Raw genomic sequence first — 24083 nt, 5'->3', positions numbered from 1 at the left:
GAGTCTCAACACAAAAACCATAAAGCACCATAAAGAAAAAAAAAAGGTTGTGGTTGGTTATTTTCTTTTGAACCTTTTCTGGAAATTCTCCAGTTGTGCTGCCTGTGAAAGTTACTTTCTAGGAATGACACGAAGCAGAAATCCATCATTATAATGGTGAATTCAGTTAAGACTTATCACATTGATGCATGCAGTTTGAACTCAGAGGCTGGCTAAACAAATCTGAACCCTCTGACTTCCTAATTTACTGGAAAACAGCCTGTCAGCAGGACAGGATATGTGAATTGATCAGTGGAGGCAATATACTTACGAGATTTTCAGCTATTGGTAATAAACAATTTCTCTCTCCCATTGAGTTACGCCAACAGAAAGCTAACGTCATTATCAATCTCTTGTAAATGAAGAGTAACTAAACTCTAATACTGAGTGATCAGTAGCTTCTAGGTTTAAGTCCTGTGAGACAGCTGTCAAGGGGATGTCAAAAGTCAGATATTCTCGCTAAGAGCTTCAAGCAAGACTAAAATGCCACTTTGTCTTGCAGGGAACTGGCAAACAGAGGAAAAACCCACAAAAGCTTGGCAATCAGGAATCTGGGCAAAGGCAACAGTCATCAGAGACACCAGTTCTCTTAAGTGTCGGCAAGGTAGGAGGCATAAAGATTTTAAAGGCATAAAATTTTACAGGCATAAACATTTTAATTACTTCTATTTGTAGAAACCACTGGTCTACACCTGTGTTTCAGCAAGCATTTCAATCACTATCAAATATAATGCATGTTAGTACAGAAGATTGCCTATATGTTTTTGCAACCATAATAAAAAAAACCACACACACCTTTCAAGACATTTCCTAAAAGTTTGGAGATGAGGAGAAGAACACAAAATCATAGTAGCTCTGAAACACTATCCAAAGCAGAATCAGCTAAGCAAGTGGGGAAAACGTGATCCAGTGAAAAGCCAGAAAGTTTGCCCTGCCACCTAGCCATCCAGCTGAAACTGCTGGGTTTTGCTAATAATTTGCTGAGTTATCAGACCTAAATCATGTACAGCTTTACAGGTCAAGAAGCAGTATGTTGTACCACCACCAAGTAATGATGATCATGATGCACTGTTTAATTTCAAGGAAAAGAGAGGAAGAACTGGATAAAGAGAAATGTGGTGTGTTAAGAAAGAAACAGCCCTTTGCTTCCTAATATCCTTCCAGAATTTTTGTGTTCTAGTTGTCAAAGAAGCAACTAACTAGGCATACACCATTACTGTATATTATAATAAACCTGAACATACTAAATTATCCTAACATAGTATTTAAGAGGTAAATAACTAGATTTGAATGCTACAGGGGTGGGGGGGAAAGTGCCATAAGAAGGTATCTACAGGCACAGACTGAAACACACTGAATGGGTCCTGCCTTCTGTGTTGCTTGCTGAGAAAGGGCCTCATGTACCAGTGTCAGCTTTCTGCGTAGCTTCTGCAGAAAGATATCTAAAGACATTATGTTAATGTTTCCACTTACAATAAAATAGAAACCTACAGCTGGAAGCCCTTAGAACTTTTGCAAACAGGATAAAAAGTCAAACAAAGTCACAAAAACAATCTCAAGCCCTAGGGCACCAGAAGACCTTAAATATCCTTCCTGACATTTAGTGCATCATGCTAACCTGTCACACCAAGCCAGCTGTGTCTGTGTCTGGTTCATTCTTTCTGGGCAAGGCAATATCTAATAAAGAGGGGAAAAACAGATAGGCTCTCCAAACGAACACAGCAGGACTGGTATCAAAAAGGGATGTCACAGCTGGGTTTAGTGCTGCAAGGAAAAATCATATCCACAACTGTATCTGCCAGCATTATCACATCAGCTTGAATACAATCAAAAGGTAGAACTGGAATATGCTACCTCCCTAAAATATGTATCACCACTGTGTCACTTTTGTCAACTGTACATCTTTTCATCCTATGTGGGACTGATCATGTAAGTTGCTGAGTATCTTCCTCACTGAATAACATAGTATGAGGGGTACTTGGCTACGCTGTTTCTGTAGAGCACTCTGCACACTTCAGCACGGGCTCCTCTATGAGTTTATCTTATGCTATGTGTATCGAATGCTGCATCCCATTTAGAGAAAAAACACTTAGAAGAGTGCAAGGTAAGACTTACTGCAGTCTGAATTTGTTATGGGGTCACACAAGTCTGAATTCATCATGTTCTAGCACCTGGCATGGGACAGGAAATCATCAGAATCCAATAGCTGCAATGTCCCTTGTTAGACAACCATATTTGACAGCAGACAAGCTTTTAAGAAGCTCATCAGAGTAAAGATCATTAGTGTAAAACTGCATCCTCCACTCCTTCCTCATACATGTAAAACTGCAAGAAAACAAGGAGTGTCAGACTACTTACTTTAAAACCAAGAAAAAAAGATACTACTCTTGTAAAAAGGTTGTAAAACACGGTAGCAGTTGAAAACGCACAAACTGAGCTGATCAGGTCATCAGGACACTTGAAAAAGCACATAGAGACCAAGAAAATCAAGCACTTGCTTCAGGTAAATAAAGCAAAAAGTTAGAAACTTGAAACATAATGGACTGGCCTGAAATCATCCTGTAAAACACAAGAAGTTGTGGTAACAATTACCTGGCTACAGGGTTGAACATGAACATAGAGCTCAGGGAAGTCTACAGCTCAGACCAGATAAGCACTGTGTAATTTTGCCTCACAGTTCTGTCACTGCTTGTTAACTTTTATACTTCTTACTTGTGTTCTCAAGTCAGGGTTTCAGTCTAGTTGTCCAGAGGTTTAGTTAAGTCCCCTTCCAGCTCAGAATCATCATTTGAAAACTAGATATATTGTTTAATTCTTAAAATATTTCATAATAATAAGTGAAATATATTTCTACTGCCTCAACAAAATTTCAATTCTGCACTTCTCTCAAATCATCATTAACTGATAGGGAAACACAAATAAGAAATAAAAACCAGACATCTTCCTCATTTAAGAGTCTGTTCTGCCAGACTCGCAAAACCTCCCCCTCTATCAATAGTCTATCCGTGTTCTAATGGATTTGTATAATAGACACATTGCAGAGCAAAGCTACTGTACATATTGCAGGCTTTTGGTATCCTTTTCAAAAGATGAGCACTGTTACTCCTTCAGAGCCATTTCTTCTGCTCAGTAAATCAGGGGACTAGCTCACAAGTGGAGATGTCTTGCACCAAGACATGACCTATTGCCCCAGCTCTTTAATTCTCTCCTACTGGATGAGCAGCTGAGTTGTTTCTGAGGCTGCTCCTGAGCCACTATCACAGTTTAGCATAAATCCATACCGATTTTGTTTTGCTGTAGGAGGGTGGACTGTAAACTGCAGCTGGTCAAGAACTGCTTCACAAATAGCTGTCCATGCAGTGGGGACAGCAGTTATGTTTAATATTTCAGTATAAAAGTAAGAGCACTGCAGATATGGGTAAACATGGTCATTTAGAAAAGAGTAAGCATGACTCATGTAAAAGTAAAACCTGCTTCAGTAGCCTCAGAGTTTCAAGACAGTAAATATATCAATAAAGGGAACCAGCGAATATAATAACAGCTACATTTTCAAAAAGACTATGACAGGCTCCACTCTGAAGTTAAAACACTAAGTTGCTGCTGAGGGAAAGCACTTTTATGGACTGAAAGCTGGTTACAGATACGAAGCCAAGGGAGGGGTGTGATGACCAATTTTCAAGACAGAGGAGAATAAGCAGGAGATTCCCCAGGTAACAGTGCTAGGACTAGTTTTAATCAATTATCTTTCTCAGTGACCCAGACACGGAAGCAATCAGAGAAATCATTAAGTTTGTCAATAATATTAAGATCTTTAGGCTAGTCAAATACTGTTCTGATGGCAAGGAACTCCAGAAGCACCTCACAAGACTGAGCAAGCAGGCAAAGAGATGGCAGGTAAACTTTAGCGTCGCTTCAATATACAGTAATACACTGAGGGAAAAATAATCCAAACAGTACCTATATGATGCTGAACTCAGAGCTGGCAGTTACAATTCAGAAAAGAGTTTTTGGAGATATGGTTGACATCTCTGATACCGTTTGCTCAATATGCAATGGCAGCCAAAAAAGCCAACAGAATGTAGTAGCTCATTCAGCAAGGAAGGTATTGAGAACAAGGCAGAGGGCACTATTTCCTGCTCTGTAAGACCTTGGTGGTACTGTGTGCAGCTCTGGCCTCTCTGAAACTCAAGAAGCATGTAGTGAAGTTAGAGAAGGTTCTGAGAATGGTACTTAAAGTGATAAAGGGGATGGAGTAGCTGCCTCGTGAGAGGAGGCTAAAAAGGCTGTGACTGTTTGGTCTGGAGAGGAGAGAACTAACAGTGGAGAAGAACCTGACAGAGATTTACCAACTCTACCAGTTCCTATGTAACAGCTGGATACTGGCAGAGTACAAAGGGAATGGACTGTAAAAAGCAGCCAGGCTCACAGGCTCTCCCTAAAAAGCACCTGCAGTTGCCACTGCTGGAGACTGGGACAGACTGTTTGACAGATTCCTAACTCTTGCCCACTTTGGCAGCATGCCTCCTGCTCGCTCAAATACAGCTATTCAGTTTTTCCTTTTAACTTGATCTAACTCTGCCTTCACCATAAGGGATTCAGGATGCCTTTTTGAACTGTTTCCACTGCAGATACGACAGAATTACTTAGGACAAGTAAGTAGGAAGGCAGTATGTGAGTGTGTGTGCCCCTGCATACAGTATCAACATGGCTTGTTTGGGTGCTCCCCATTTCAAGCCAGCTGGTAGGCCGGCTGTTGACTTACGCTGAGGCGGTTGAGAATCAAAAGGCATCATCATCTTGGGCCTCATCCCCCTTCTTCCCGCCAGTGTGGACATGCTGTCCTCCGACTCATGCCCTGAAGGAAAAAATACTGAAGGTTATTCACCATTGCAGCAAGACTTCTGTGATACCATACCAGATGCTTTCAATCCTCCTCTCTATTTCTGGGCTGTCCTGTTTGTAAGCAGTTCTGTGACTCATAATTGATAAAACCAGTTCTTTCACTAGAAGGTGGAAAAGAGGACAGTTAGGGTAAAGATTATTGGGCACTGGAGAAACTCTCCAGGCCACAATGCAAACACAAACCTCTGGCAGTGCAGCTCTGCGCAATGAGTGCCGGTACAGAGTCACACATATGGGTAAGACATGCTGGATTAAGAAGTTAGCCGCTCACTAAGTGAAAACTCACCCACACCTCAAGAGCTTAGCAGTAGCCGGTTAAAGCACCAAAACCTGATTGTGTGTTTGACTGCTGAAAAAACATCTCACACATTTCTGAACAGTTTAATATGAAACACTTGTTAGATGAGCTTCTGATTACTAATCAGTATTTACCAAGGGAAATTCATGATTTAACTCTTGGGCACTCAATTTTCTCACTAGAACATACGATCCATCCTTTTCAGAGTGTCTTAAAAACTAGGCACAAACCAATTCATTACTTGGAAAATAAGAACAACAAAAAAATAAGAGTAACTGAATAATACGTCAATAAAGTGATTTCACCAGCTGAAGTAAAATGTACTTCATTTTAAACATCACGGTCAAAGTACTCATTGATAGCTCACCTCTGTAGGAATTCCGCCTTTGATGGATATTGCTGTCCATGGAATTATCAACTGGGGTGATGTCTTGGGAGTTGCGAGGGATTGGGGTATCCGTCATGATTGGATTGGGATCTGGAGATTTATCAATGGGTTTTAGCTCCAGTCTTTCATGATGGATCCAAAGGTCAGGAGGCTTGACATCTTTGGAGTTTCCTTTGTACTTATGGGACCCATTCACTGATTTGCAGGCAGCTCGTTTCCTTGTGAAGGAAAACAAATTAAATGTTCTTAGATGTAGGCTTCCTTTCACTTGCTGAAAAAGGCAAATTTTCACTCAGATTTCCTTCAGATCTTGTATACAGCTCAGCAAAAGCTACCCACTGGGCAGGAAGCTTTGAATTTTACATATGACCACATCTGACATCTCAAAGCATATTCTGCAACTCTGATGCCATGAAATTTGTCTCAAATGCTACCACATGCTGCAGAACTGTGCTCTACAGTCTAAGCTTTCATTAACAAAAATTAAGTTTCCAGTACTTATGGTTATTAAGAGTATATTCTAAACATGAAGTGTATGTACATCATGTTGTGCCCATACTCCAGGGCTTACAAACAATCTCAAAAAAGAGCTATAGAAGGAGTGTGCAAATAGCCAATTAACCCAATAGGACAGTCAACTCTAAAGATTAATGACAAGAACTTTCATTTTACCACTGCTCAGGTTAGACACATCTAACCGATGTGCTTTTTCATTGCTGTTGAATAGCAGCAGCAAACTGATTTTGAGGCAGGCATTTGACACGACAGAATTTTGGAAAAGGAAAATGTAGAGTTCCAGCACTGCCCTCCACACACACTCCCCACTTTGGACCCTGGCAATGATGGAGGAAGGTGTCCCTTCTGGGTAGCACTTTTCCTAGAAATGGCTAAGATATGACTAAATACAATTTTGAAAATATCAATGAACAGAGTCTCTCATGTAGGTGATCTGCAGCCAGGTGTGCTCCCGGCATCCTGCTTTGAGGACTGTCATTGAACGAGTAACATAGGTCAGAAGGTTATTCACTGGTTGTAGGTTGCTGCATGTAAGAGAGGTGGGATTTAGAAACTGGGAAAACAAAGGCAAGATTTCACAGGGTTATTTCTGCTCTTTGGAAATAAAATACATCTCTTGGGCACAGGCCCATGAATTTTGCCCTCTCCCAAGCACATCCCCCAGTTGCTAGACCATCACTTATGTATCCTTGCTCTCCTCTCCTGAAGAACTTGTATTTTTGCAGGACGGTTCAGCTTCAGCAAAGCAAGTGGAGATTATCTTCCAAGCCTGGCTTTTAATCACTTTCTTAAAACTCTATTTTGCATAACAGAGTCTTTTCAAACCCCCAAAAAAGCTTTCAGCTCTGTTCAGTTCTTTCAAAGAACATGCAGGAACAACCTTCAGGAGCCTATAAACGGAAGCATCACTGCTGTAGTCTTAATTCAGATGCTCTGAGGGAAGAATTCAGATGTGCACCTATATTTAGGATTTTGGAGCACTTTTCTAAGGAGTCCAGCACCAGATTCAGATTCCACTCCAGTAAGCTATCTACAGGTTGGATATTATCATGCACAGCTTGTAAAGCTATTCCACACAGCTACATGCTAAGAGCAGAAGCGAACATCTGCCTGAGCTGTTGAGCTCTCACAGCTCTAAACAGATGCATTGGCTCAAGTTTGGAAACAATATTTTAAACAATAATTTCTCCTCAGAGAGGGGCAAGTGCAGGTATGCATGAAAGCATTGCCCCAATTTGCCTGTAAACTGTTGATGGTTTGTAAACTCTGAAACACTCATCAGGAAAAACATCATTATCATCATCATCATCACATGCATAATAGCTTAGCTGCATTGATGCATGTTATCTTCTGAACACAAGAATTCAAACTCCATTACTGATCTACTGTCAGAACAGAATTTCTAGAGCCCGCAAGACTTAAAAGAAAGCGTCATAAAGAAAAGATTAAATAATAGAATTATGTGAGAAAGGTAGACAGGGCAAAGTGCCACCCAGACATCTTACTTTTTTTGGTGAGAAGTTGTACGACGGGTGCAGAAGACGGCGACTATCACCACTATCACAATGGTGATCACTCCAACAGATACTATGATTACAAGGAGCATGTTGCTGTCCAAGGGAGAAGTAGGACTTCCATGGGGACTGTTACTGCCTGTAAGAGTTTGAGATGGCAGAAAGGGGTTATTTGTTATATAGAAAAAATCCCAATCAAAAGCAAGCAGTGCCCAAAGACTTCTAGAATCATGCAGATTAGCAGAATGAGAAAGATGGTTTGTCTGCTAGGATTTCAAGTGAAGTGCTTGATTATTTTTTTGTCATTTGCCAATTGTGCTTCTGTACAATTAAATCTGTAAGATGCTTTACAGATCCATTTCCAACTAACAGTTTATAAAAATTTATGTTCACCCAACTCAAATAGTTATTGTAAAAAAATTCAGTAGTTTACAGTCTAAGGAGAGTTAACGTGGAACCTTGCTAAAACTATAGCACTACAGGCATCCCCTTGGACCCAATAATCACATGAATTGGTATCAGTACTCTACAGTGGTCACTTTCCTCTGAAAGAAACACATTTTACATAACACTAATGAGTGTTACCTTAGGGCAAGGCTTCCGCAATGCACACTGCTAATAAGGAGAAGGAGTTAAGATGATTTTTTTTCCCTTCCTAATGTGTTCTTATTCAATTAATTTTACACTTGTGCACTATAGCAGCAATTTAAAACCAAACCAGGAACAAGATCTGCTTATCAAGACTGAAATGTAAATGCACGTGATGCTATTTTTTCCATATACCCCACACAGCAGGCAAGAACACTAATCACAGAAGTACAATACAATGTCTTGAGCAGGAACAACTATCATCATAAAGAGAAAAAGTTACTGGAACAGATGTAATCAGTATTTTCAGTAGGATATAGCACCACTCAGTGAAAGACCAAAAGACACTGCATTTAAATTGAAAAGCTTCATAACAACACTTACCACCAAGTGGTGGTTTGTAATCTGGTCCTACGTCCACTGGGCGGCTTCCTTTCCCTGCAGATCCTGAAGCTAAAAACGTTGTATATGTGGTAATTTTATACACATATATATACACACACGTACACATAAACACACACTTTAGCATTACTAAGGTAGCTCTTTCAGACCTTGTCTGAACCACTGTGAGCATCTTTTTTTTTCCTCCTTTTCTCTCCCCTACAACATGATTTGGCTTTCAACAGCAACTGTGTTTCTCCAAGAAGACAACCACTTCTTCAAAAGAGCTATTTAATAATTAGTTTCCTGCATTACTATTTTCTTAAGTAAGTTTAGGAGCCTCTACTAGTATTCATTTAAAAAAATATAATAAAAATTATTTGCAGTAATACACAGGTACACACTGAGGCAAATGGCTTTGCCACACTTGTACACACAGTTAATCATCTTGAAACAATAATTATACAGGTTTCTTTTCCTAATACCTAATTACAGTAACTGTGGAAGACTGGAAATAAGTGGAGGATCAAAAGCACAGTTCCTGCCTATCCATAAAAACTTGCTTTCAACTTCTCCCCATTCTTTTCTGTTTGTTTCACCTTTACCAGAAGCGGGAATGAAGTATCACAAAAACAGTTTTGGTAAAACCTGGAAAAACAAATTAGTTTCAAAGCTTTATGCTTATAAGGCTGACAATGGAAGTAAATACATCTGTACCTCAATTGAACAAACTGAGGCACATTACACAGCCCCTCCTGAACCTTAGCTTCTGCTAGCAGGCTCCTAGGTGCTAATGCAAGAGCTGACCTACCAACTGAAATGCTGTCCTCTTTTTACTCCAACAAGTACTTCCCCTTGCGTAATTCAAGTCTACTTTAGATCACTTGCTGCCACAGCAAGACACATAAAGTCACAAGTTCACCTCCAATGTTAAGACCTCTCCTGAGTTAGCAGAATTCTTCCCGCACATAAAGATATACAAACCCCTGGTTTTCACTTCTGTGTTTTCATTAAAATGCACTAATGCAAAATTACCATGAATGATAAAAATAATGTAGTAGGGGAAACATACGGCAAGATGCAAAGAACAACATCCCTCTTGCTATAGGAATCCATAATACTTTGCACATTTTTACACTGTTATGCACAAAAAGCCAAAACCACAAAAAACCAAGAGTCTGCAAATGCAGCAGTTCCACAATCAGGAGAAGGATTTTCTCAGTTAAAAATCCACTCTAACCAAGAAGTACTAAGTGTTAAAGGATGTCTAACAAATGGAAATTGTGAACCTAAAGTCAAAGCCTGTAAATTAGTCACTGTGAAGTAAAGACAATTGGTAAAAACAGCAAAAGATACCAGCAAGAATACTGATTAAGCCCTGAGAAGGATAATAAGAAGGAACGTTAGATCTATGCTGTGAGGAGTTAGATGTAGTCTAAAATAACGGGAAAGCTGTATTGCAGGACAAATCTATAATGAAAAGGACATACTGCACCTGCCAGTCTAGAAAGGACACTGCATTCAGTGAAAATGTGTTCTCTTTTTGAAGTACTGGACTAATAATTTTGCAGCAGCAATTAAATAATTTAACAGAATTTTAAACAGCTTGTATTTAATATATTGACAACTGCATGACCAGATAACGTGCACTGAGAAGAAGTAAAAAAAACCCTAGATGAACTCTTTGAATCACGGAACCTGGTGCTGAAGATATGTTGGAGCACCAGAGAAGCTGCGGGAGAAGGGGGGGAATAAAAATAACTGACAATATTTTAAAAGGACAAACAGACACCCTATGCCTTTTTAGTGCAGCAGCCAGAGCCTTAACATAGGCAAGATCATGGAAAAGGTGACAGATAGGAGATGGTGGCATATTTTATGCCCATCTTTCTGTTTTATTGAAAACAGGTATTTTCAAACAAACTAGATGTCAGACTATAAATTTGGTTGGTAACAGTAACTATGCAGACATACTATACTGTGTACTGTACAATGCTTTGTTAAAAATAGCATAATAAAAAAGCAATGTGGCACATATTAACATGATTAACAACTAATTAACTGATAAGAATAAGAATTATAATTGCAGAAACATTATTCACGAGGGATATTTCTAATGAGTTCTGCAAAGACCTGTGCTTGGCCAAGTGTAATTCAATATCCTTAATGACACCGTGAAAGAAAATTAAAATAATTGCTACTGAAGTTAACAGATGACATAAAATAATGGAGTAGATAATAAGATATACAAAGTCACTGGTGCAGACCATCAGGGATCATGTGGTACATGTGGGTGTAACACACTGAGCTGGTGCAGTTTGTCATGGGGTCTGCACTCCCTGAACAATGTATATACTCACACAGCCAACTGCAGATTTTATATACCCCCCAAACATGTGCATATGTGTGACAAAGTATATAAACCATATTTAGACAATAAAAACATTGGAAGGCAGCGATATGGAAAAAGCAGTATTCTGGCAAGCAGTCGTATTTCCAAAGGGTGTAGACGTCCTTGGGAATAACTACCTGTGCACGATCCTCATAGAGCGTGGCAGCTCAGGGACGCCTAATACTGGCACCGACTGCATGGTGCCAAGTGTCTACACGTTTCCAAAAATGCACAGGTAACTACAAAGTCCATTTTTCAAAATACGATGGAATTTAGGTACCTAACCAAGATGCTTCTCAGTATCTAATTCCTGAAACCAGGGATCAGTAGTTTAGCCTTTCAGTTCTGGGGAGCTCATCTCTTATGCAGTGCAACCTGAAAGATGACCTGACTCTTCTCTGCAGTTCATGCGTGCGTAAGGACTGTAACTCATCACCTCTCTCGGAAGCAGCTAGTCACCACCACAACAGGGAGCATAAGCCTTGCTTCTACATGATACGCTCTGAACAAGCATATGCACATGCTGCATCATCTGTATGGACACCAGCCTTTTTCCAGAATCTTACAAAGCTTGTTGTTGAGGTTTTCCATTTCCTTCTACATTAAGGAACAGTTTAAGATAACATTTAAAAAAAAAAACAAAACACCAAAACAAAAAACCAACCAAACCCCGAAACCAGTTTCATGTAATCTTGTCAATCTCCGTGTTGCCCATTAGGTATCTGCAGCCAGACAACAGATTTTAACTTTGTGTTACTTTAGGACAGTTTTACTAGGATTAGATACCTTAACCTTTGCTTTTGTACTAGGCCAGTGCAACTCCTTGAAGCCTGATGGCAACAGCCACTAACTTTTAACACAAGCTCTGTGCTATAGAAGTGTGTGGAAGAACAATAATACAGTGTGCTTAATACAGAAGAAAAACATTAAAGTAGGGGAGAGACAAGAAGAGAGAACCACTAAGGCCAGAGAGTCAATCCCATTGTAGTTTTGGTCCTTCCCAGTCTTGAATAACTTGCTTACTATTTCCTGAAAGACACAATTCCGCAATCCAGTGATACTGTCACAGAGCAGGCTTTTCTGCTCTTCAGCTCATCTTCTCCTTTGCTACATTTAGCCCGCTGCCATGATTTATAATCTCCAAGTGTTCTTACAGGAATTCTGAACCAAAACTCTCTTGGCTTTTATGTAGGGTTTCAGGATTCATAAATTACATAATTTAATAAAAATTAATCAAACTGTTACTAAAAGAATATGTTACTTTAGGATGATAACAACAGATGAGAAGGTTTAGTTATCTGCTGCAATGAGGTTAGAATAGTGCAGAACAGAAAACAGCAACTTTTACATAAAACTTTTTAATTTTCTCCTATTCCCTTCCACTTGCAATTGAGCACTAATGATGACATGGTGAGCATCTGCTTCCCCATAGACAAGCCTGAATCTCAGCTAGCATCTCTGTTACACAAGTCTGGATATGAATTTACTCCATAACTGTCTAGTATCAGCATTATTTGGTACACAGAAGGTAAAAGCATATTTAATAAATTACTTCTAAGTAACAAGTTGAAAAGCAAGTTAAAAAAAAAGCTCATTCTCAACCCCTTTAGGAGCTGTTTAATTGTATGTCTAAGCTGCTTGCCAATGTCCTTTTAAACTCATCCCTTTAGACTAATTCTTCCTCTTTTTATTTGGCTTGTAGGTTATTTGGAAGAAAGCAAAAACAGCCCTGGGACATTCACCTTATAATTCAATGTAGTAAACTCAAAGCTACCATTTTTCAGGCTAGCATTTTAAAACCTTAAGGCTTTTAGTAGCTAATGCTGTGCTCTTCAGGAGAGTCTGGAGTCTAAATGAGCTGACAAGCAGAATCTCTTGCAAAAAAGCTTTCTACAGCAGGCATACTTTCCTTTATTATGAAAATAATTATAGATGTAGAGCTCACAAAACAGCACTTGTGCTAATTAGATAACTGTTTGATCTTCCACCTCTATGTACTGAGGATCTTGCATCAATGGTCAGAGGCTGGCTGGAGTATCACTTAATCCAAATTCATGTTGACAGAATGATTCAGCTCTGGCACAACCCGCTTGTCCCTTCACGTGACATCTGACTACAGAGATCACCTTCTATTCCTAACACCCAAACCACAAATGAGACTTCCAGTTCTTCCACTATTAAAAGCACAACAGGAACTTGCTCATTTACAGTTAGAGCAGCAGATGTTTGTTTTATTTAAGAAACGCAACCGCACATTGACAGGAAAAACGAAATGTGTGAAGGATGGAATAAAAGAGAAAGCATGGCTATTCATTTACCTTGATCATTAGGCATTTTATCTGAGGATTCAGCTAGTGGGACAAGCACAGGGAAGGAAAAAACAAGAGAAAGATCACAAGGCTTGAAGGAGCGAGAGACAGAATTTAAAGTTTCACATAGCACAAGTAGACTAGCTAGAGCGCTCATTTCTAACCGCCAATACTCACATGGAAAAAGTACTGTTAAAAAATCTACTCAAAACTTTTTATTTTTCACCTCTCCTTAGAGTACTTTTTTCCAAGCTACCATGCATTCATACTATTTCACTAGTTAGCCATCACCAAGCAGTTCTTGATTTAAGAGCCTGTTGTGTCACACTAGTTGCTATTCTATCATCCGAGTCACCCGCGAGCAGCTGTGCCGCTGGCTACCAACCCCAGAGCCTGCTGCTTTATACCATTTCATCACGAGCAGCGTGACACACAAGACTTAGAATCTTAACAGAACTAAAAACTGGTTTTCTAAAAAGCACGTTTAGGACATGGACCCTCAGCATTAATAACGAGATGACCTAAGTGCCCACCAGTAATTTTGAAACAACACAATTAATCAAACAGCTGAGCAACATTTGCATATGTATTAACTACAGGAAAGAGCAATTCAACAGAAAATTTCATTCTAGTCAAACTCCACTGTCTTCCTGTCTTTTCCAGTTTAAATATAAAATTCAGGCTAGTTGTATCTTATGCTCACAGAGGCTGAATTCAGAAAACAAGGAGGAAGATATTTAGATACACACGGTAGTTTACCTTTTGGGGTTCTGAACTGAACTGCCTCAGACATAGGCCCCATGCCCTTCGAGTTGCGGGCCTGAATTTTGAAATAATATGGTGTATCAAGGGTCAATTCTTGTATCTGATGGGTCAGTCTGTTTCCCACAACGGGTTCAATAACCCAATCATGTATTTCAGCATTCACATCCGTACTGTAGTAAATGATGTATCCTATTCAAAGGAAAAAGCAAAAGAACTTTATACGTAAAAGAAAAGGACAGTCATAAGATGTCACGGAAAATGTTCTAGTGACTTTTAATGATATTTGCACAGCTAAATGTTTATGGGTTTTCTGAAAGTGTATTCTTACTTTTTCAAAGACTAAGAAAACATTCAATTATTAGACAGCCTTCCCATCTTAAAACTGTTCAAAAGTGCATGTTAAGAGGAAAAAAGTAATTTAAAATATCAAAATTATTTTTGACCACTGTTCACTGAATATGGAGAAATTTCTCATTTCCATCTCTTTACCTGTTCATAGACCAAATAATGTAAAATAACATAAAGCTGTTATTACCAAAACATCCTCAAAATATTAATATTTATAGAAAATAGTTAATCTTAAAACAACAATCTCATACACAGCTAAAGAACATGTTCAGTAGTTTATAATATTTATATATAAGTTTATATTTTATAATATAAAAATATAAATTTATTTTAATAAATTTTAATAAATTAACTTAAATAATATATAAAAATATAATAAGTGTATAATAATTTTATAATTTTTCAGTTTATTCACAAAGATGACAATAATCTGAAGAGAACTGAAGTGATCTTGCATGTCACAGGGGAAAAAAAGGTATGGGAAAAGTTTATGTTCTGTTATTAAAATATACTGCAGTTACAACACAAAGTAAATGCTTTATAACTTTTTTATATTAGAAACACAGAGCCCCAGCATAAAATAAATACTTGCACCAATATAGGGCTGGGTCATCAGCTGCTTCATGCACAAATTGCTGCTTCCCTTGTTCCACAGACCACCGGTCTGGGGGTTACAGTAAGGAAGGGGAAACATTCTCCTGAGTGACTTCCAGCTCTTTAAAGCAATTGAAAAATATTGCCAATGCCCCAAATTCACATAATTCACAGTAACCAGTATGGCACGGAGGATGACGCTTGAAACATCAACTGTAGGTCTGGCACGCTTCATTTCTTCCCTCGGTGGCATAGTGAACTACTGGGGAGTAGATTTCATCATTTGCTGCTTGTATAGGTCACAAAGCAACATAACTGTAACTTGTCTAAGAAGGGGCAACATACATGTAGTGACAGTTAAAGGCACTATATATAGTATCGTGGCAGAAGATGACCGAGTTAACTTATGACTGCGCTAATTAGTCAGCAACTATAATGATGCACAAGCATCTGGAATCCAGACTAGCACAGTGCAGTATCGCACATCCACCCTATCCACATCAAAAGGAGATTAGAGCTGAAAAGACAAGTATGCCACAGACATGCTATCCAGTGCATGGAATTACATCATCACTTGGTTTTCTTACGGCATTACTTAGTGCACAGAATGAACTGAGCTGAGTTAATGAGTAATGACTGCTGCTCCCACTGGTGGTGGCTCTTCCCCCAGAGGGCACTCAGCCCCTGCTGCCCCAAAAGCTGGCCCGCTCCCCTGGCAAACTCCATCTCCTGTTCAGGGAACTCAGACTTACTGCAGAATGGTTTATTTTGGTTTGTTTTTCACCTGTTAACTGCTGCTTACGCAAAAACTGATAAATACTGTACGTTGTCATTCAACACATAGGAATAAATGGAAGGTTCTCCTTCACAGTATAGACATTGCAAGGAGATTTTTTTTTACCTGGAAAATTGAACATGTGTGATAATTTTGCTAACCACGTTGTGCTGATCTCTTTGTACACTGTCTTCCCTTTCTCGTGTATGCACTTGATGTAAGATGACAGGCTTATCTTTTTAGGAGCATATTTGTGCCTGACAATTCACACCTGTCTGAATGACCCTCACTGACCACTAGCAACCAAGTCCTTTAACCTGCAGTTAAGATAAAGGCTCTTGTTTCTCCAGTCAAACCTTCTTTCTCATGTAGAGGAAACATCTTGCTGATAATAAAATAAAACAGAATTGGCTTTATAGCCCATATAAAAATATACATATACAACATATAAACAGCTATATGCATGCAGAGACATACAAACAGCTCAAGACAGGCGTTCTGGTGCAGTGTCAGATGCCGTCTGTTAAGAGTTGCATCCTTACAGCTCCACTTGTGAGACACACTTGACACCTGACTATACAGAAGAGCAGCGCGCTGCTGTGTCGCACAACACCTCCTGCCCTCTTGTTTTAGCACTGATACCAGAAAGACAGACCTGTTACAGCCATGCCATCTTACCTGCAGCCTTTGGGCTGCATGCATAGTGCCTCTTTGCCTTTTAGGGGTCTGTCTTACAGCTTACATAAAAGTTTACTGTAATTACTAAGGTTAAGAGTCTCCACTATTCTGCCTTTTCAGAGGGATCTAGTTATAGTTTTAGTCTCCAGTCTAGAACCTGGGCTACAGTACTGCCTAATCAGATGCCAGTCGGTGACAGGTTTCCAAGGTTTGATTCTGCACCATAGTTAATTCTGAGAACAAAAGCAAAATCATACACTGCAAACTATGCCAATAAAATCTGCTTTAAGCTTAAAGCCTGGGGTAAAAAAAAAAAGGAAAGTTGAAGTGAATTATTTCAGAAAGCCTTTAGAAATGGGAATCTAAACAGAAATTATAGAAGGGAAACAGGAATTATTATTTTCCGTAAAATGATTTATCCTACATGGAAGTGATGCAGTTACAAAGGCAAATAACCGTTTACTCCTAATGGTTATGTCAGGGGACTAATAAACTCACTTGAAGTCTGTTCCGTGCCACAAAAATGACACGAAGATGACAAAGAGCACGGGGATGGATTCTTCTAAATAAAATACTAATGGGCCAGAAGCATTATAGATGTATTTCTGGAGGCATGCTATTAGAATAGCACAAGCTGATGAAGGCAAAGGTTACTGAGATATTTAAACTTTCAATTATATTTCTGGTTAGACTCCAATTTCACACTGCAGTTAGTTTATATCTTAATATATTTTTACTAGGTACAAAAGTAAATAATTAATCTGAGCCACTAAAAAGATTGACAAAGAAGATATAAACCTCTTGGCTAGCTCTAGGCTAAATGAAGTATGGAAAACGTTCACATAGTTATGCAGATTATATTCTGCTGTTAACCAGGCATCTTATTATCTGCCTTTATTGCTATTGCAAACTGCACCTGTAATTTTGCCATTGGCTTCGGATGGAGGCTGCCAGTTAACAATTATTGTCCGAGGTTTTCCCTCTTTGCTCACCACAGTCACGTCTTTGGGAGGAGAAGTTGGAACTGCAAACAAACAAAAACCAGACTATCAGAAACAGGTTGCCCAGTTTCACTGGATATAAGCAAGTAACCTCAGCACCTTTGCTTTCTATTTGTTTTACCATTGAAAAAAGGCACCTCCAATAATAAAAACTCTGAATGTTGAATCTTCAAATAAATCTACCACCCTAGCATAGCGGTCTTACCAAGTTACTCCATTCAAATGGCAAATGCCATCTGGTGTGCAGCATCGCCTTTCCATAAGGAGTTACCTGTTTCTAAAGCAGTTCTGTCAACAGATGCTGTGATTCACAACTGAATGAGCCCAGGTGTCTTCAAAAACATGGCATCTTTGTGTAACTGTAACAGCTGGGGTCAACGACTTCTAACCTGAATTTCTTCCATCATCATAAAAATTACATGAACTTGTGAATAAATACGTTTTATATGCACAGGCACATCTCTGTATTTTCAGGTTTACGGTGGGACCAACACCTAGTAATGCCATTTTGCCACTCGAATCTGAATCAGGAAAGTAAATTCACCAGAGATTTAAAATCATAATTCGTAATTACTGTTTTACTTTAGTGAAGAATTATTTGTGATTTGCAAGGAAATCTGCACCGCAGAAGCATCTGAAGTCCAGAAGTATTTGCTGAACATAACTGTGCAACGTTTTTCCCTGGGTTGCCAGAGAGTAAGATGGAGAATGAGGGGAAAGCACTTCCTTCTCCCATCAGCCTCCTCCTGCCTAAAATTCAGGAAATGGCACAAGTTGCTCCAGCAAAAGACTGAAATCGGACACCCTTGCTGTGAACTGAAGTATCCAGCTGGGGCTTAGATTAACAGCTTTCAAATACACAGAGCCAATGTCTCCAAAGGTGCATTAACCAGCCACAGTTCGAAATGCCACGTTATGAAAAATGTGAGACTTCTAATTAGGTAACTTTTAGCCAAGTAAATCCGCCTTGGATATTTAATACTGTAATAGTAACATTTAGTGCTTACACAGTGCTTTCTGCATTTAAAGAGCTTTATGTATATTACCTATTAGAAATTAACCCGTACATCCTCTGAGACGGCCTACCTATTATCCCTGTGCAGAATAATAGCTGGAAACCAGGGATAGCAAAAGCTCAAAAGTTACTGTAACTATTATCCCAAATACTTAAAGACACGCTCAACAGAAGCATACAGATGTAAAGCACGATTCAAGGCCCTACAGTAAGCTTCAGAGAAAAAAAAAAAAAAAAAAAGAAAAATCAGGACTAACCCACAAGAGATTACTAATTCACAGACTAACACTGAACCCAGTATCCTGTATTTTTCTTCAGCATTAGCTGAGAAGCAAGTCCTACACAACGCTGCTACTCAAGAGTATTCAAAAAATAATGAGTCACACACTCAGGAATTTGGCGAGTAATATAAATCACAAGATCTGTTATGAGAAAATACATTTAGTCTTTTTTGGTTTTTTTTCATTTGCTGCTTAGTTCCCAAGCTTTTAAGTCATATTTGCAAATACTCTTTACAACCACCGTGACTAGAAATTTACTTTCTATTTAAATGAAATGAGGCCTCCTGTATCTTGCCCTCACTCCTGTACTTTTTTGAGTTTCAAATTCTCTTTTAAAAACTTTATTTGCGCAACTTGTACAGTCCCTGCTCTTGGTGTAGAGTTATGGATGAGAATTGTATGTGCGTTGGCAAAAATACCAAATAAAGTGTTTCAACATGGGATGGCCATAGCAATTGGAACGGGAAAGGAGCCTCAGTCCAGACCTGTGCTGTCAGAATGGTAGCTGGCTCCGCATCACGGAATTCCCACTGAAAACTAAGACAATGTTTTCAAAAGCACTGAAGCTCACTAAGGATTTACGGGACTTCAGAGTAGGTTAGGAGATTTCCGATTTTATCCTGGTTTTGCTTTTTCTTATGCCTTGTTATAGAGTATTTGGATGATCTCACTAATTCTCTGCACGCTTGATTTTTTTGCTATATTTTAATATAGCATGAAAACTACAGGGCAATTTGGATAGGCTCTTTTTTGTCCTTACAGTTCATCTAAAGAGAAACCTAAACATAATAGGCAGTAAATTTAATTGCACAAAGATCATTTAACACTGCAGGATAAAAAAAAAAAGCTAACAAGGGACAGGTCCGGGGAGAGATTGGTTCTGGACCTCACAGTTACTCAGTGGGCCCAAGTTCCTCCTGGTGGCTACAAACCCTTTTCTGTTCTGTACTTGGAGAGTGTGTCATTTCTACAGCACTGAGGACTGAGATGGCAATTTCTATGGAAGAACAAGAATTTAGGGCTGATTTGGACATCTTAATTTCTACTGGGATTTTTTTTGTTTATTTGCCTCATGCACTTCCTCACTCTGTAATAATTATCATCATAATTATAGCAAATTTTAATTATTATTTGCTAAAGTATTTTCTTTGTATTTGCTATTAACGTGCTCTGAGACATTTCAAGCATACCCCTTCCTTATTCTCTGCTGTTCATGAACTGTAGTACATTATTCATTACTTCTCTGTAATTTGATGTAAACTCTTTTGCATGCAATCATCCCTTTGAATTTTGAAGTATGTTGTTGGTTTTTAATCAGAATTTCTGACTAAACTATAAAGAAAAGAACCCCCCAGCAAGTATTCATCAGGGTAATCATTTTAAATACATGCTTTCCCTCCTCCAGAGTTCTGGTAGACTCGACTTTATGCATCTCATCAGGAATGTCAGCCCTTCCAGAAAGACATGAAACAGTACCTAATTCAAAAGTTGTTCCATGTGCTGTCATACTCCAAGTACTTGATCTTCGACCTTTAGTCACCATCACGGAGAATTCATACAACGTATTTGGTTTTAACCCAGTCACTAAATAGCTCAAAGTGGTCGCATTTGCAGTCTGAAAGAAAAACAGAGAGTCAGTAACTTCTGAACTGAAAACCATCAATCACCAGCTCTCCAACACCCTTGTCTCAGGTAAGTGTTTAAAACATTTTCGCACTGCTACGTTTTCATAACCATGGTCATTAATTCTGTAACGTCTTTGCTCTGTCATGCAAATTCATTAATCAAGTATTAATGTGCAGTAGTTTTATCCTAAACAAGAAACTCTTTCTGCAATCAGCAAGAGCATTTAATAGCAGTCAATTATAAATTAAAAAAAAAAAGGCAATACAAGGTCCAGGGCACACTTGTTATGCAGCAGGTTAAATCACTGTCTACTTGGGGGGTTTAATTTACAGCATTTCATTAACTGATCTGGCTAGGGAAAACAATGAAGCACAGCTAACAATAACAGTCCTTCTTGAAATCTGTATCTGCCTTCCAAATTCCTGTTAGAATTTTCAGTAGATTTTTAGCATACTTAAAAAAAATACAGGTGCTGAGACTTGAAGATAATGAAACTTTACTAATATGTAGATTTTTTTGAGAAAAAATGTTTATGTAGGATCGCACACTGAAACTACACATGGTTTATAGTGGAATTTGTAACTCGGCCATTTAGCTAGAATTTTCAACCTTCTGGTTAAAATACCTGATATCTGTTATACATGACTTGAACATGAACATAATGTACTTGAGGCCTATTAAAAAAAAAAAAGTATCTTCCTTACCTTGACCTACAGCGATCTAAACAGAATTAAAGAGTTAGTTGTTTCAATATTTGACAGGGCCATAAACTGTATACGACTACTGCCTTCAGAAAACAACTGTTTTCACCTAATTAATTTTCAAGGAAAAGGCGTGTTTCTTGAAGACTCTATGAATAATACAGTCTGAATTCTGCAAAGAAACCCCTTATTTCTCAAGTATCAGTGACAGCTTTTTTTCTCACACCAGGTCAGGAAACTGTTAGCCAAGTGATATTTAGATTTGTACAAAGTATTTTACTTGTTCACAGACATGCGTTTTGCCAGTTAGACGTCACAGGAGTGGACAGACAACAAAGACATCATAAACCTAACTGAAATAAAATCCTCCATTAACTTTAAACCCTTACTCGATACAAATTCGGTGTGGTTTCAAAGTGAATGTGATCAGGACCGACTGGTTCAAACATTTAAGTGTAGAGCAGGACGGTTCTTTATTCAGTGACAAAGCCTGACTGAGCACAACCTCCCTAGTAAAGTTGGGGAGCAAAAACCTTTGGCCGGGACAATTATGTCATGACAAGTCCAAAGGAAAAATCTTTTCCTAGCATCTTGCATTACAAGCGGACTTGCTCTCTGAAAAGCACACCGTTTCTTCCTCTCCAGAATACCTACGGAAATTGCTAACAGCATTTAAGCATTCAATTCTGTTTATAGTACTTCTTAGCTCCTAGTTGCAGTCATATGTGGCAGCTGGAATCCTTTTTGCAAGTTAAAGTTGTGTTTTTCATCTATGGCTTTGAAACTTGGCATCTTTTAGTTTCACCACACATCATATTGAACGCAAATGACACATGAAAGGCTAAACTGGAGTGTTAGACGACTTCCTCATTTTTTACCACCACTTACTATTTCTAAAATGACAACATGTCCCACGGTCCTAAACCCTGCTCACCTACTAGAAATAAACTTCATAAATAGTACCCTGTAAAATTTATTTTCCTTTTACACAGTCCTAAAAGATCTAAGTTAAGATTTAATATTTTAGCTTATGCCTGAAAGCACACTGAATCACAGGTAGCCTGCGAGCAGGACAACTCTGCTCCACCACCAAAGATTCTTTGAAAAACGCTCTCTGATCCACATTAGTGGAACTATACAGTTCAAAGCACAGTGGAGTCTTTCAGCTTCAGGAATTGTATCACAGCTGTTCCTGTATTTATATGCTCTAGATTGACACAAATCCTATACAAATTTAAGAAAATAAGGCTCCTTAAGGTGGAACCTCTTAACTTGTATTTGAAGCATGCAGCCTCTTCTTTAGTAATAGTTTATGAGTGTCAGTGTAGAAGCGGGAGCAAATGTAGAAAATATGAATGAACTATATCAACATCCAATTTACTGACGAGAGGGATGGATGAAACAATGCTGTGTTGAACAGATGTAGCTCTGGATACTAGAGAACTGACACAAAGATAAAATTTCTGTGTGCAAGGCTGCGTAACGGAGAAGCCCTGATGCAACTGGGTGAACAGCCTCAAAACATGCAATAAATAACAAAGCTGCTAGAGACAGCCATGACAAAACAACATACTAGCCCGTACTTAATAAAGTTACCAAAGACCTGACTGAAATGCAGCAGCTTACTGAACAGCACTGCTGAAAAGAGGTTTTGCCTTTCTTAAAATCAACAATTGTTATTGTCCAACAGAGTAGTACAGAATTTATGACTGAAACAAAGAAAGAAAAGCAGGATGTGCGTTTTCCAAACATCATAAGTTAAAAATGATTAGAGCAAATGTTCTCAAAATTATGTCCTTTCAGGCAAACGCTTTTTACAGTGAGTAATTCTGAACTATATTCCGTCATTACATATTATTTTTGGTCCACAATAAAACTTCCTGGCCACTAGCCACCAGCACTGAGAAGGGTGGGAGTATTTCATGTACCACTGAGGGTGGTTTTTTTTTAAGCACTGAACTAATGAAACTGCAGCATTATAGAAATCACTCCCGAGACATCCTCTGCACATGACTCAGGAATGTGGGTTCATAAATAACTTGCCTTTAGAGAAAGAACACACATACACACATCTTTTCATTTCAATAAAAAAAAAAAAAATCTGGTTTGTAACAAGATTGCTCTGCAAGAGCATAAAGGGAGCTCCACTAGCTGGATATTTTAACAATCATTTCCTTTGAGTCTCATTTCAAACGTAAAATTTGCAGTCAGCATTTTTGAGGCCTCCAGATAACTCTGAAAATTAAAAAAAAAAAAATCCAACCAACCAACTAAAAAAATCCAAACCAATAAACCAAACCCCAAATCTAGTCTCCAAATCAAAACAGTAGATGAAAATCAAGGAAGGCAGGGATATCATAAAGTTATTGTTATATATTTTGCACTCACTCAGTTCCCAAAGGAAAGGTTCACTATCAACTTCATATGAACAGAAAAGGTTGTAAAAGGAAACTTAAAACTGTCAGGGTAAGACTCGCCCCACAAATTCAGATTCTTCTGCTAACTGGAAGGAAGCCATTAGTAACACATACCTTATTAATGCATTATTGGCTCCTCTAAAGGTAAGCCCACATCTGTCATACAAAGCAATTGTGTTAGGGTGAAGCAGAAGGTATAAAATTGTCACCGGTTCCACAGCAGAAGGTAATGCAGGAAGTGTTTGCCTTCCCTCCCCGAGTCAGCTCTTCCATTCACTCACATACAACACCCCATCTCAAACTCTTTCACACACATATGCGGAAGAGGCCACAAAAGCAACTACTTCCACTAAATCTAGAAGAATCTTTGAAGAGATAATTTAACTGAGCAGTACTGATGTGAACTCAGTCCTGGCATCTCAAATGAAACTGGGCAGACCTCTATACCATTTTCTAAGCGCTTGTCTTTACTCTCAGCTTTCACTTAACCCTCACTTGAACATGAAACTTCTCACAGAAATAACGCGGCTGTGTTAGTGTTGTTGAAACTCCAAT

At 38.7% G+C, this 24083-nt stretch overlaps 1 protein-coding gene across 9 annotated transcripts in view; it reads right to left on the bottom strand.

Moving 5' to 3' along the window:
• NEO1 (neogenin 1) overlaps positions 1–24083 on the bottom strand; it is a 221664-nt gene that overhangs the window by 8409 nt on the left and 189172 nt on the right. For 7 of the 9 annotated variants that reach the window (XM_069797777.1, XM_069797781.1, XM_069797782.1 and 4 more), the window contains exons 18-25: positions 20261–20399; positions 17404–17511; positions 14087–14281; positions 13337–13369; positions 8630–8698; positions 7649–7796; positions 5607–5845; positions 4802–4894 (exon numbers count right to left, since the gene is read on the bottom strand). In XM_069797777.1, the coding sequence (XP_069653878.1) occupies positions 4802–4894; positions 5607–5845; positions 7649–7796; positions 8630–8698; positions 13337–13369; positions 14087–14281; positions 17404–17511; positions 20261–20399 (1024 nt within the window). The remainder of the gene's footprint in view (positions 1–4801; positions 4895–5606; positions 5846–7648; positions 7797–8629; positions 8699–13336; positions 13370–14086; positions 14282–17403; positions 17512–20260; positions 20400–24083) is intronic. The other 2 variants (XM_069797779.1, XM_069797774.1) reach the window with 1 other exon arrangement.

Source organism: Haliaeetus albicilla, chromosome 12 (assembly GCF_947461875.1).
Source record: "Haliaeetus albicilla chromosome 12, bHalAlb1.1, whole genome shotgun sequence".
Taxonomy (NCBI): Eukaryota; Metazoa; Chordata; class Aves; order Accipitriformes; family Accipitridae; genus Haliaeetus; species Haliaeetus albicilla.
The sequence above is the reverse complement of the archived record's forward strand: the minus strand, read 5'-3'. Positions and strand labels throughout refer to the sequence as shown.